Raw genomic sequence first — 12177 nt, forward strand, 5'->3', positions numbered from 1 at the left:
CAGAAGAGTAAATGCTTTGTGTAAAATTGCCAAAAAAAGTGAAAATGGCTTAAGATGATCGATTTTTTTTCTGGGACAGAAGTGTTAGAACAACAGTGTATTTGGGAGCAGCAGGGAACTATCAGAGCAGTCACAGGGTTTGAGGATGTGTGCAGAGTTATTTTTAAAGCAAATAACAATTCTAACCCAAAGGAATAATTACCCATGGTTAAATAACCTACATTAATCAGTAGTGACCCCACTGTCCTACCACTCCCCAGTCTCAGTCTTGTGCCCCAGAAACAACCACATATAACTGTTTAAACAGGTACTACCGTAACCAGGAGTGGTGGCTCACACCTGCAATCCCAGCACGTTGGGAGGCCGAGGTGGATGGATCACAAGGTCAGGAGTTCAAGACCAGCCTGGCCAATATGGTGAAACCCCATCTCTACTAAAAATACAAAAATTAGCCAGGCATAGTGGCACGTGCCTGTAGTCCCAGCGACTTGGGAGACTGAGGCAGAAGAATCGCTTGAACCCGGGAGGCAGAGGTTGCAGTGAGCCAAGATCGCGCCACTGCACTCCAGCCTAGGCGACAGATAGAGATGCTGTCTCAAAAAAAAAAAAAAAAAGTACTACTGTTTCTAAAATTCTTCCAGTGATTTTCACCATCTCTCTAAAAAATCTGTTGAAATGGCTACTTGTTGATGTTAATTTTAGATAATGTGCTCTGACCTCGTTTGATGGATGCATGAGGAACCCCTCCCCTGAGCTCCAATTCCATCCCCTTTGTCTTTCTAATGTAGTTATAGTATGCTTTTTAGTTCTCTGGCCTCTTCTGTGTAGGTTTATCCATATTTTTCCTTCCAGCAGTAGCACTCACCGCACTATTAAGGGTCTGCTTACTTGTTTGACTCACCCACAGACTGTGAGTGAGGGGAGTAGCGTGGAGTGTGGAGGCGGAGGAGGGTTTCTGGGAGGAGATGCTGGAGGAGTTGATACCGGAGCTGAATCTTGATGGCAAAGGTGAGTATGAAAGAGGATGGTGGACTGGGAAGTGGAAACAATTTAACAGGGAGAGAAAGGCAGATGTGAGGAGGCAAATGGTCCTTCACCCCCTGGCAGGGAATTTCAGCTTGCAGCAGAGAACAGGCATCAGCAGAGACAGAGCGGGGCAAAGCCTACAGAAGGCATGGGCTTTCGGCAGTGCTTCTAGACCTTCTCACCACTTGCCCTTGGTCTTGGGAACACTTCTGCCTGCAACCTACCCAAGGCTTGATCACAGGCATCCTGCCCACCACCACAACGGCACAGGTGACCACTGCCAGCCTTTCTCAAGGGCTAAGTGGGACTACCTTGCATTTTTTTCTTTTATTAAGCTTCAAATGAAAGAGGTATGGTATTAAATGTCCACTGTAATGGAAAAAAATTAAATTAAATAAAAAATGAAATGTAGGAGACAAATTAGTAACACTTTAATGATACTAACAGATAATTATAATTCTCAAATAATTATCCAAATACACTAGCATTAATGTGATGTGTAGGGGAGATTTTACATTTTGTTTTTTTCCATTTACTGCCAATCTTATGCTAACAAGAATGGTATCATTTTCATATAATAACAGAATGCCTAATTCAATCATCTTGAACATTAATTGATATGTTTGCAGCTGAGTCTCCAGTTAATGACCTGTCTTTTTTGTTTAGTTTTGAGATTTAAGTCAGCTTCTCATCCAGACTTGCCTGGCAGCATCCTATATCCATCTACGACCTTCACCTCATTTAACTGCGGCAAAGAAAATATTTTAGTAAAGCATTTTCTACTCTTGCACTTATTTAATATATTCATGTTTTCTAATTTGTCTTTCCTTTTATAATTATATTTTAAAAGTTACATTAAGCATCCAGATATAATGAAATAAATGTCTCCAATTTATGCACATAAATATGAACATTTTGTTCAAGACAGCTAAAGTCTTTTTTTTCCCCACTTCACTCCTTTCATTTACTCCTTCAAACTCATCTAAAGATTCTTTGGTAGTTATAGTCAGCTGGAACCTTTTAACAGCTGTGGCTTATATTACGTTGAGAATCTTTCAAATTTCCAACAGGAACTTTTCTGAGAATCATTTGTGCTTTACTTTATTCATATAATTTCCTCATCTAAACACATTCCTAGCCCTGCTAGAGTTCTGCTTCTCTTGGAATTGTTTAATCTGAATTGGATGAAAAAATTGAAGAGGTATAAAGAACTACTAAGGACAAAAACAAAACAAACTAGTTAATGATGGTGCTGAGGACCAGAATGTAGGCCAGTGACTTTCCAAAGGGAATTTCTTACTATGCATGTAACTTTTAGAGATTTCACTGAAGCCTGAGGCCTCCTCATTTTTTTTGTTTTTACATTTTATTCCTTTCATTTGATGAGTAGCTGATCCTTCTCACTCATTCAACATTTATTGAGGACCTATGGTATGAGGACCTATGCTAAGAGGATTCCACAGAAGAAAAGTAAAAGTGCAAACCTGCTTTCTGCTTTTATTCCTTTTTCACTGAACACTTAACATATGACTCACGTCAAATAATAACTTAAGATCAACCGTCTTGCTTGCTGGAAATGAATATTTTGCTGTTAATCATGTTGACTTCCTAATTTCACAAAACCCCAAAAGGTAGTCATAATAAACATACCACTCATCTGATTCTCCAGACAAAATAGAAAAGTTATTTTCTGAATAACTCAATAACTACAAATAGCTACAAAACATCCTTTAGTCTCTCTTCCCTATTCAGGACTGCATCGCCCTCCACCCAAAACCTATGTAATGTATTTCACATCATTTTTATATTTCATTCTCCCATCTTCTTTTCAACAATGATTATTATTTTTTCTTTGCATTGATTAGTCAGACATATAACTCAGAGGAAAATAAGACAAGTAGTTTTAAAGCACCTAGATTCAATGTATTGTTTTTCCTCCAAATACAGCTGGATGTTCTGTTTAACAACCTGTTACTGGAAGGGAGAGAACCTATAACAATATAATACATTATAATACATTCGGTAACAATATAATACATTAGGTATAATATAATGAATACCATAGAAAACAAAATCTAGAGTCAAAATGCTTATATGATAAATGTCTGTGACATTAGCATAAAATGACTCAACTATCAGTCAAGATTATGATGGTCAATGAAAATGAAGGAATAATTCAAATGTCAAAATCCACAAATTCCTGATTCATTTTTAGGCTGGTCAGTCATAGTGTGGTGGCTCTGGAAGTCAGATTACCTAGAGTCAATTTCTAGCTCTGTCACTTAGTGGCTGTGTGAATTTGGGGAAGTCATTTACTTCTTCTGCACCTCAGTTTCCTCATATGTTGAGTAGGAACAATAATTCCTGAAACTTTGTACTGCTGCTGTACAGTGCCAGGCACTGACAACTCTTATTGCTGTGACTGCTGGAATAGACAGAACAATCTTAATTCTTTTTTTCTTTTTTTGAGATGGAGTCTCGCTCTGTCACATAGGCTGGAGTGCAGTGGCCCAATCTCAGCTCACTGCAACTTCCGTCTCCTGAGTTCAAGCAATTCTCCTGCCTCAGCCTCCTAAGTAGCTGGGACTATAGGCATGTGCCACCACTCCCGGCTAATTTTTTTTTCTATTTTAGCAGAGACGGGGTTTCATCATGTTGGTCAGGCTGGTCTCGAACTCCTGACCTCGTGATCCACCCACCTCAGCCTCCCAAAGTGCTGGGATTACATGCACAATCTTAATTATTTATTGTGCATCTTTCAAGACTAATCTGTAGGTTTTATATATTGCTTGACCTTTAGCACCTGAAAATTCTGCTCCAGGTCCTGCCAATCACACCTATCCACTTAAGGATTTTCAAACCCGGCTCTAGAGAACTGATTCTTCTTCTTTCATTCAGGGTACGAATGAAATGGGGTAACAATTTGGGGGGGGGGCAGCTGCTGTTTTTCTAATACACATGGCCTCCCTAGCTCCTTCCCTGTCCCCTTTGCTTCCCCCAACACCTTATCCCTTCGTTAATTACATCTCCAGAAAGCAGGAATGCCTTTTACCAGCAGATACTCATTGATCTCAAAAGGATAAATATATACATATATATGGCAGGTGCAAAGACAATGGGCTAGAAAGCCTGCTTTCAGTTTCTTTGGGAATAAAAGGATATTTGCTATTTTTCTTTTTTCTATGAACGCCCTTGCTTGACCTATTTTTTCTCCCTCCATTCAAAGTTAAGCCTGGAAATAATACATTTTATTTTTTAGTTAAAAAGCAAGAATAGAAAAGAGCCTCGTTTAGTAATGAAGGGAACATAACCTTTATTCAATGCAAAGGGCACTGGATTCTATATTCATCTATGTGCCAAGCAGCCCTCTGAGCTTTACAAACTAATTATAGGGGGAAATTGTGACTTTTCAGTCTTTTTGGCTCATGCCATATTCTATGGTGCTCTAAAGTGCTAAATCAAGGCACTCTGCCAAGTCTACCACATTGGAATACCAATGAAGAGTGTCCTCTTCTACTTACCTTTGCTTTAAACTTCTAATTGGGATAGAGAATGTGACAGGTTAAAAGGAAAGAGTCAATCATATACCAAATAGACCTAAAAGTTACTTTTCTTTTGTTAAGGCAAATATAGTTTGTTTTCAAGCCATGCCTATAAGCAAAACATGGATAAATCGTTTAGGCATAATGTTGAACAAAATAAATCAGATGCTATGACTAAATTTATATAAAATTAAAAGACAAGTAAATCTAAACTATGGTGATGAAAGTCAGACTAGTGGTTACTTTGAGAGCAGGACTTTTGGGGATACTAGAAAAATTGTATATTTTGATCTGGGATGGTATATAATGAGATATAACATTACATTTAGTTATACACTTAAGATTACACTTTACTTCATGTATTAAGAAATATACATTTAATTTGTTTTGCCTTCAAATTTAAGATGGAAAGTGATATAACTCAGTGAGCCAAACAAGAATAAAGAAAGCCAGGACCTTGATTCTAGCTTTTCTAAATCAGAAGCATGAGGTGGTAAAAACTCATTTCTTTGGATCAGTATTCTCTCTTCTGGAATGAGGCTAGAAAGCATTCCCTTCAATTTAAGCTACTGAAGATACCTCATAAGACTGATGGAAAATCCCATTGCTAAGCATCGAATACAATTAAGGAGTTACAGAAAAATAGGCTGAGGGACAAGAAGAAGAAGATATTTAGTCATTTAAAATAATCTGCAAAGTTGGGAAAAAGTAATTTTTCTTCCAGAAACTGCTTGTAGTGCGACTATTAAGGTTGACAGCTGTAGTTAGATGAGTATGCTTACAGAGAACGAGTGGGGACATGTTCACCCAGGTGTCTTCAAAATCTGGCAGTGGGAAAATATTATGGCAATACTGTAAAAGAGTGGAGCCTTGTGGCTTGACTTCTGTCCTAAGGTCAGTTTAATTATTTCTACTCAGGGCTCTAACGATCTCTCAATCATTCTTTACCTGTCTTGATAGAAAAAAAACCCTCAAGTTACTCTCTACACTATAGTCACGACAACATGATGCAAATGAAGGGAAGAGAACAGGTAGAGGAAATAAAAATGTAAGCGCTTATAATTTATATCAGATGCAGGGGGAAAATATGTTCAGCACAATAAAGGTTTTAGAAGAAAACATCTCTGTGACTTTGGTATATCACAGATTTCTTAAATAGGATTCAAAATGTCCTGTCCATAAATAATATCAAATTCAATTTATTAAAACTTTCAAAAGTCTGTTTAGTAAAAGACACCATTAAGAGAGTAAAAACGGCAACCTGTACAATGGGAGAAGATCTGTTGGTAGGTTGATCTATCTATCTATCTCAAATATGTTACATCCAGATATGCAAAGAACTCTTAAAAGTCACTAAGACAGGCAAGCTCATTAAAATGGGCAGTAGATTTGAACAAATGTGTTACCAAAGAGGATATTCAAATGGCCAATGAAGATGTAAGTGCGCATAAAAAAGTGTTCAAGTTCATTGTTCAAGAGATAAATGCATATTAAACGACAAAGAGATACCCTTACAAACCTACTGGGCTGGCTAAAATAAAAAATTAAGTGCTGGTGAGATATAGGGCAACTAGAACTCTCATACAACACTATAAGGGAAGCTGATGTGGGCAGATAACAAGGTCAAGAGTTCGAGACGAGCCTGGCCAATACGGTGAAACCGTTTCTACTAAAAATACAAAAATCAGCTGGGCATTGTGGTGGGCGCCTGTAATCTCAGCTACTTGGGAGGCTGAGGCAGGAGAATCTCTTGGAACCAGAAGGCGGCGGTTGCAGTGGGCTGAGATTGCACCACTGCACTCCAGCCTAGGCGAAGGGTGAAACTCTGTCTCAAGGAAAAAAAAAGTATAAACTCTTACCACCACTTTGGAAAATTATTTGGCAGTGTATACTAAAACTCAACATATGCATACTCTATTACCCAGAACTTCTACTCCTAGGATATACCCAACCAAAATGCATATATATGGTTATCAAAAACCCCCAGGATATTCATAACAGCACTATTTGAAATAGTTCCAAGTGCCCATCAGAATGATGTATGTATGAATACACAATCACATGTGTACATACATACACACACATAGACACACACATGTAGAAATGGTTTAAAAACCTTGTTGTAGTAACATAATGAAATACAATATAGACTATGGAGTAATGAGAACCTATATACAACAATATGGATGAATCTTGCTCACATAATGTGGAACATAAGAAGGCAGTCATAAAAATAAAAATGTATATAATTGCATGATTCCACTTATATAAGGTCCAAAAATAGATTAAACTAGTCTAGTAGTTATGAGTCAGCTAGGGTAAGTTTTCAAGAGGCAGGCAGTAACTAGAAGGAAGGAGGACAAGAAGGCCTTTTGTTGTTATGTTCTATTTCTTATTGCTAATGTTCTGTTTCTTGATCTGTGTATTGGTTACAAAAGAGAAAAGTGTAAAAATTGGCACAGTTGTGACTTTGATATGTGCACCTTCTCACATATTTATTATGCTTCATTAAATGTATGTACATATAATAAATAGATATCCAATAAAAGGCAAACTACAGGTAATGCAAGAAGAGATGAAAACTCTAAGACAAAGAATCAAGAGGAAATGTTAGAAATAAAAAACACTGTAACAAAAATAAAGATGCCTCCAATGGGCTCAGCAATAGATTGGATATGGCCAAGGAAAGAACTGGAGACACTGAAGAAATGTCAATAGAAACTTTCAAAACTGAGCCAGAAAGAGAAAAGAAGAACAAAACAACAGAATATCTAAGAACTCTGAGACAGTTAAAAAACATATGATCCAAGAACTATAAGACAGTTTAAAAAGGTATAACATATGCATAATGGGAATATTAGAAGGAGAAGAAAGAGGAAAAGGAACAGAAGAAATATTTGAAGCAAGAGTAACTGAAAATTACCCCAAATCAATTGGAGATAACAAACCACAGATCCAGGAGGCTCAGAAAGCACCAAGCAGGATACACACCATAAATTCTACACTTTGGCATATCATATTCAAAGTACACAAAATCAAAGACAAAAAAAATCTTTAAAGAAATCAGAGGGGGAAAAATCATATAGAGGAACAAGGGTAAGAATTATAACAGATTTCTCTTCAGAAATCATGCAGGCAAGAAGAGAGTGGAGTGAAATATTTATTTGTTAAAAGAAAAAACAACAACAATCAATTGTGATATTTAATTTTATATGTCAACTTGACTGGGCTAAGAGATGCTCAGATAACTGGTATAATATTTCTGGTGTGTCTGTGAGGGTGTTTCTAGAAGAGATTAGCATTTTAATCAGTAGACTTAGTAAAGAAGATCCTCCCCCACCAACATGGATGGGTATCATCCAATCCACTGAGGGCCTGAATAGAACAGAAAGGTGGAGATGGGTGAAGTCCTTCTCTGCATGCTAGAGCAGGACACCCATTTTCTCTTGTCCTCATACACTGAAGCTCCTGGTTCTCAGGCCTTCAGACTCCATGACTTACACTAGCCCCACCCTCCACCCCTGTTCTCAGGTCTTTGGACTTGGAATAAATTACACCACTGACTTTCCTTGTTCTCCAGCTTGCAAATGGTGGATGGTGGAACTTGGTCTCATAATTTAATGAGCTAATTCCTATAATCAGTCAATCAATCTATCTGTCTATCCATCCCTCCATCCTATTAGGTCTGTTTCTTTGCAAAACCTTGACTAATACATCAGTCTAGATTTCTGTACCCAGTGAAATTATCCTTTCAGTGAAGAAAAAATAAACACTTTCTCAGACAAATAAGAACTGAAGGAATTTGCTGCCAGTAGACCTGTCTTTCAAGAAATGTCAAAAGAAGTTCTTCAGAGAGAAGAAAATTGATACAGATCAGAAACCTGGATCTACACTGAGAAAGGAAGAGAATTAGGGAAGGAATAAACAAAGGTAAAAATAAACCTTTCCTAATTCTTACTTGTAGTGTATAGTATAGTGTGTAGTGGTACAGTGTTATTGAAAGCAGACTTGGATTAGTTATAAATGTATACTACGAATGCAAGGAGTAAAAAAGAAGTATAACTAATATGGTAAAAGACAAGAAAAATGGGATCATACAAAATAATTAAAACAAGAGAAGACAGAAAAGCACAATTCACAAAAATAATGTTGGACTTAATTAAAAGTTCTCCTCTGCAAAAGATGTCATGAAGACAATGAAAAGGCAAACCACAGGCTGGGAGAAAATCTTTGCAAAATACTTATCAGATAAAGGACTGCTACCCAAATATACAAATAACTCTTAAAACTGGGAAGAATATTCATAACCCAATTAAAAAGTAGGCAAAAGATCTGAATAAACACTTCACCAAAGATATACAGACAGCAAATAGCATATGAAAAGATGTTCAACATCACATGTCATTAGGAAATTGCTAATTAATACAATGAGATATCACTAGACATTCATAAGAATGGCTAAAATCCAAAATACTGACAGCATCAAATGTTGGCAAGGATGTGGAGAAACAGGAGCTCTTGTTCCTTGCTGTTAGGAATGTCAAATGATACAACCACTTCGGAATACATTTTGGCAGTTTCTTATACAACTAAACATACTTTACCCTTATGATCCGGCAATCACATTCTTTGGTATTTACTCAAATGAGTTAAAAACTTGCATCCACACACAAACCAGTACACAAATTATTTACAGCACCTTTGTTCATAATTGCCAAAACTTGAAAGCAACTAAGATATCCTTCAATAGATGAGTGAATAAAGTAGTACATCTATGAAATGGAACATAATTCAGAGATAAAAAGAAATGAGCAATAATACCACAAAAAAAATGGAGGAAACTTAAATGCATATTGCTAAGCAAAAGAAGTCATTCTCAAGAGGAAACATGCTATATGATTTCAATTGTATAACGTTCTGCAAAAGACGAAACTATGGAGGTAATAAAAAGATCAGTGGTTGCCGGGGTTCAGGGTGTCGAGGGAGGGAGGGATGAATAGGAGAACACAGGAAGTTTTTAGGGTAGCAAAATTATTATTCTGCATAATACTATAATGGTGGATGTATTCCTTATACATGTGTCAAAACACATATATTTAGAATATGAAGAGTGATCCTTAATGTAAACTACAGACTTTAGTCATTAATATTGTATCAGTATTAGCTCATCAATTATAACAAATATACCACATGAATGCAAGATGTTAAAAACAGAGGAAATGGTTGGTGGAAGTGTAAGGGGATCTATGGCAACTCCGTACTTTTGTCCAAGTTTTCTGTAAACCTAAAATTGCTCCTTCAAAAAATGAAGGTGGTGAGAGATAGAGTTTTCTTATATAATTAACTAGCTAACAAGTTTCTTTCAGATACTGTGAAAATAAGGAAGAAAACATAAACAGGAAGAATTTAGGTTAAATTACACATGCACTTTTGAGTATAATGGTTTTGAGAAAGTTTAACATGACGCTATAGAAAATTTTCATATTAAAAAGTTGGTAAAAATATGACACTATAGTGTATGATTATAGGTTAACTTTGTGAGCAGTAAAGATTTGTCTACGGTTGCACTAGTTTGAGAGAGAGAGACAAGAACACAGTTCTGTGATGAATTAAAACATGGGCCATTACTCCTTTTATTCCTCTTCTAGTCTTTGTTTCTTTAAAATGCTTTTATTTTATTTTTACCACTTACTCAATTCACTTAGGCAAAAGAAAATAATATTAAACCTAACTTTGATGTGACAAAGTATTACCACCATTGTTTTTCTACTTTACACTGCTCTAAAGTGACAGAGGTGAAAATGTTTCACTGTGACAAGCCAGCCATATGGAAATGAGTAACTTCATCAAATGAGGCCACATTTTCATGACTAAGTAAATAATTCAAATTGAACAAAGGCAAATATTGAGTGATAAAAGAAAGACTCTACTTTTGTTAAAACACAGAAAACAATCACAGATGATACTAAGTACGTGAACACACACACAGGAAGCACATTTGTGTTTTCCAGAAAGCCCAACAAACAGTTCTATGGACTGAAGAACATGTTAAGAACAATCATAACATATTCTGTATGGACAGAAATTTATCTTACTCTCATGTTTGAAAGGGTATGGCCCATATGGGGGCTATAAACAGCTTTGCTGAATGAATGAATGAATGAATTCTATTTTTCCTCTAAGAGGAAAGAAGAACCTATAAATTAAGAGATATTTTACCCCAATTTAGCAATGTTCCAAATTTGACTCGCATTAATGTTTTTCCTTCTGAAGTTTTGAGCTCAAGGCACACTTGCATGGGAAATGAGGTGAAGCAGGAGGAAAACAGATTTTACTAAGTTCAAGTAATTGCTGTTTGATTTTTAGAATTGGCCAAAATCTCATGTAAGGAAAAGATTGGTTAAACAGATGTGCTTCCTCCCCATGTTTAGTACAACTTAGAAAATGGACCCTTTACCTTATGAAATCTTCTTCCTCCTCTCTTTTTGGCCTCAGCTGTTTGGGTTGAGCCATATTCATCCAGTTTGGTAGAGATTTCAAGAGTCTGCTGATATCATCATCTTTTGCCCAGGATGCACTGATAACAAGTTTTTCTTCTGACTGGACAATACCCCTAAACACAGCCAATAGAAAAAGAGACACTGTAGCATGATGCCTGGTATTCAGTTAGCATTTCCATCTACCTTTGCTGCAAAAAAGAGATCACACTCATCTCTCTTTTGAATATAATCCATTATCTAAGTTGGAGTCCGTGATACCCATTAGTAGATCAAATTACTGGGGAACAGCACTTCCACATTTCATTCTTAGTTTCTTAGTTCTTGAGTAATTGTGACAGTTGAAAACACTAACTAGGTCCTCTTACTGTATTTGATCCCTCAGGATAAATAAAAGCGTATGGTATGTTTTGGGGGAATCTTTTAAGAAAAAGTGGGATCTTTGAATAAAAAGTGGGATAACCATGTTAAACAATGCTATTAAGTGACAACATAACTAGTACCTGAAAGGTGACAGAAGTGTTACAAAAGGTTGTACTCTGACTTCTTGGTTTAAATTATCAATTAGTATTAGGTGAGGGTATTGTTTGAATTATGGACACCCCTCTCTTCACAGCCAATCTACCATCATTAAGAAACCCTGGGGGGCGGAGCAAGATGGCCAAATAGGAACAGCTCCAGTCTCCAACTCCCAGCGCGAGTGACACAGAAGACCGGTGATTTCTGCATTTTCAACTGAGGTACTGGGGTCATCTCATTAGGGAGTGCCGGACAATCGGTGCTGCTCAGTTGCTGCAGCCCGACCAGTGAGAGGTGAAGCAGGGCAAGGCATCGCCTCACCTGGGAAGCGCAAGGGGAAGGGAATCCCTTTTCCTAGCCAGGGGAACTGAGACACACAACACCTGGAAAATCGGGTAACTCCCACCCCAATACTGCACTTTAAGCAAACGGGCACACCAGGAGAATATATCCCACACCTGGCCGGGAGGCTCCCACACCCACGGAGTCTCCCTCATTGCTAACACAGCAGTCTGTGATCTAACCACAAGGCAGCAGCGAGGCTGGGGGAGGGGCGCCCGCCATTGCTGAGGCTTAAGTAGGTAAACAAAGCC

At 37.3% G+C, this 12177-nt stretch overlaps 1 protein-coding gene across 1 annotated transcript in view; it reads right to left on the reverse strand.

Annotated features, from left to right (window-relative positions):
- Positions 1-12177, reverse strand: part of EXOC4 (exocyst complex component 4) — a 167634-nt gene that overhangs the window by 140686 nt on the left and 14771 nt on the right. The window contains exon 2 of the mRNA XM_017852933.1: positions 11026-11181. Coding sequence (XP_017708422.1) covers positions 11026-11087 — 62 coding nt within the window. The 5' untranslated portion in view covers positions 11088-11181. The remainder of the gene's footprint in view (positions 1-11025; positions 11182-12177) is intronic.

The sequence above is a fragment of the Rhinopithecus bieti genome, unplaced genomic scaffold (assembly GCF_001698545.2).
Source record: "Rhinopithecus bieti isolate Rb0 unplaced genomic scaffold, ASM169854v2 scaffold_35569, whole genome shotgun sequence".
Taxonomy (NCBI): Eukaryota; Metazoa; Chordata; class Mammalia; order Primates; family Cercopithecidae; genus Rhinopithecus; species Rhinopithecus bieti.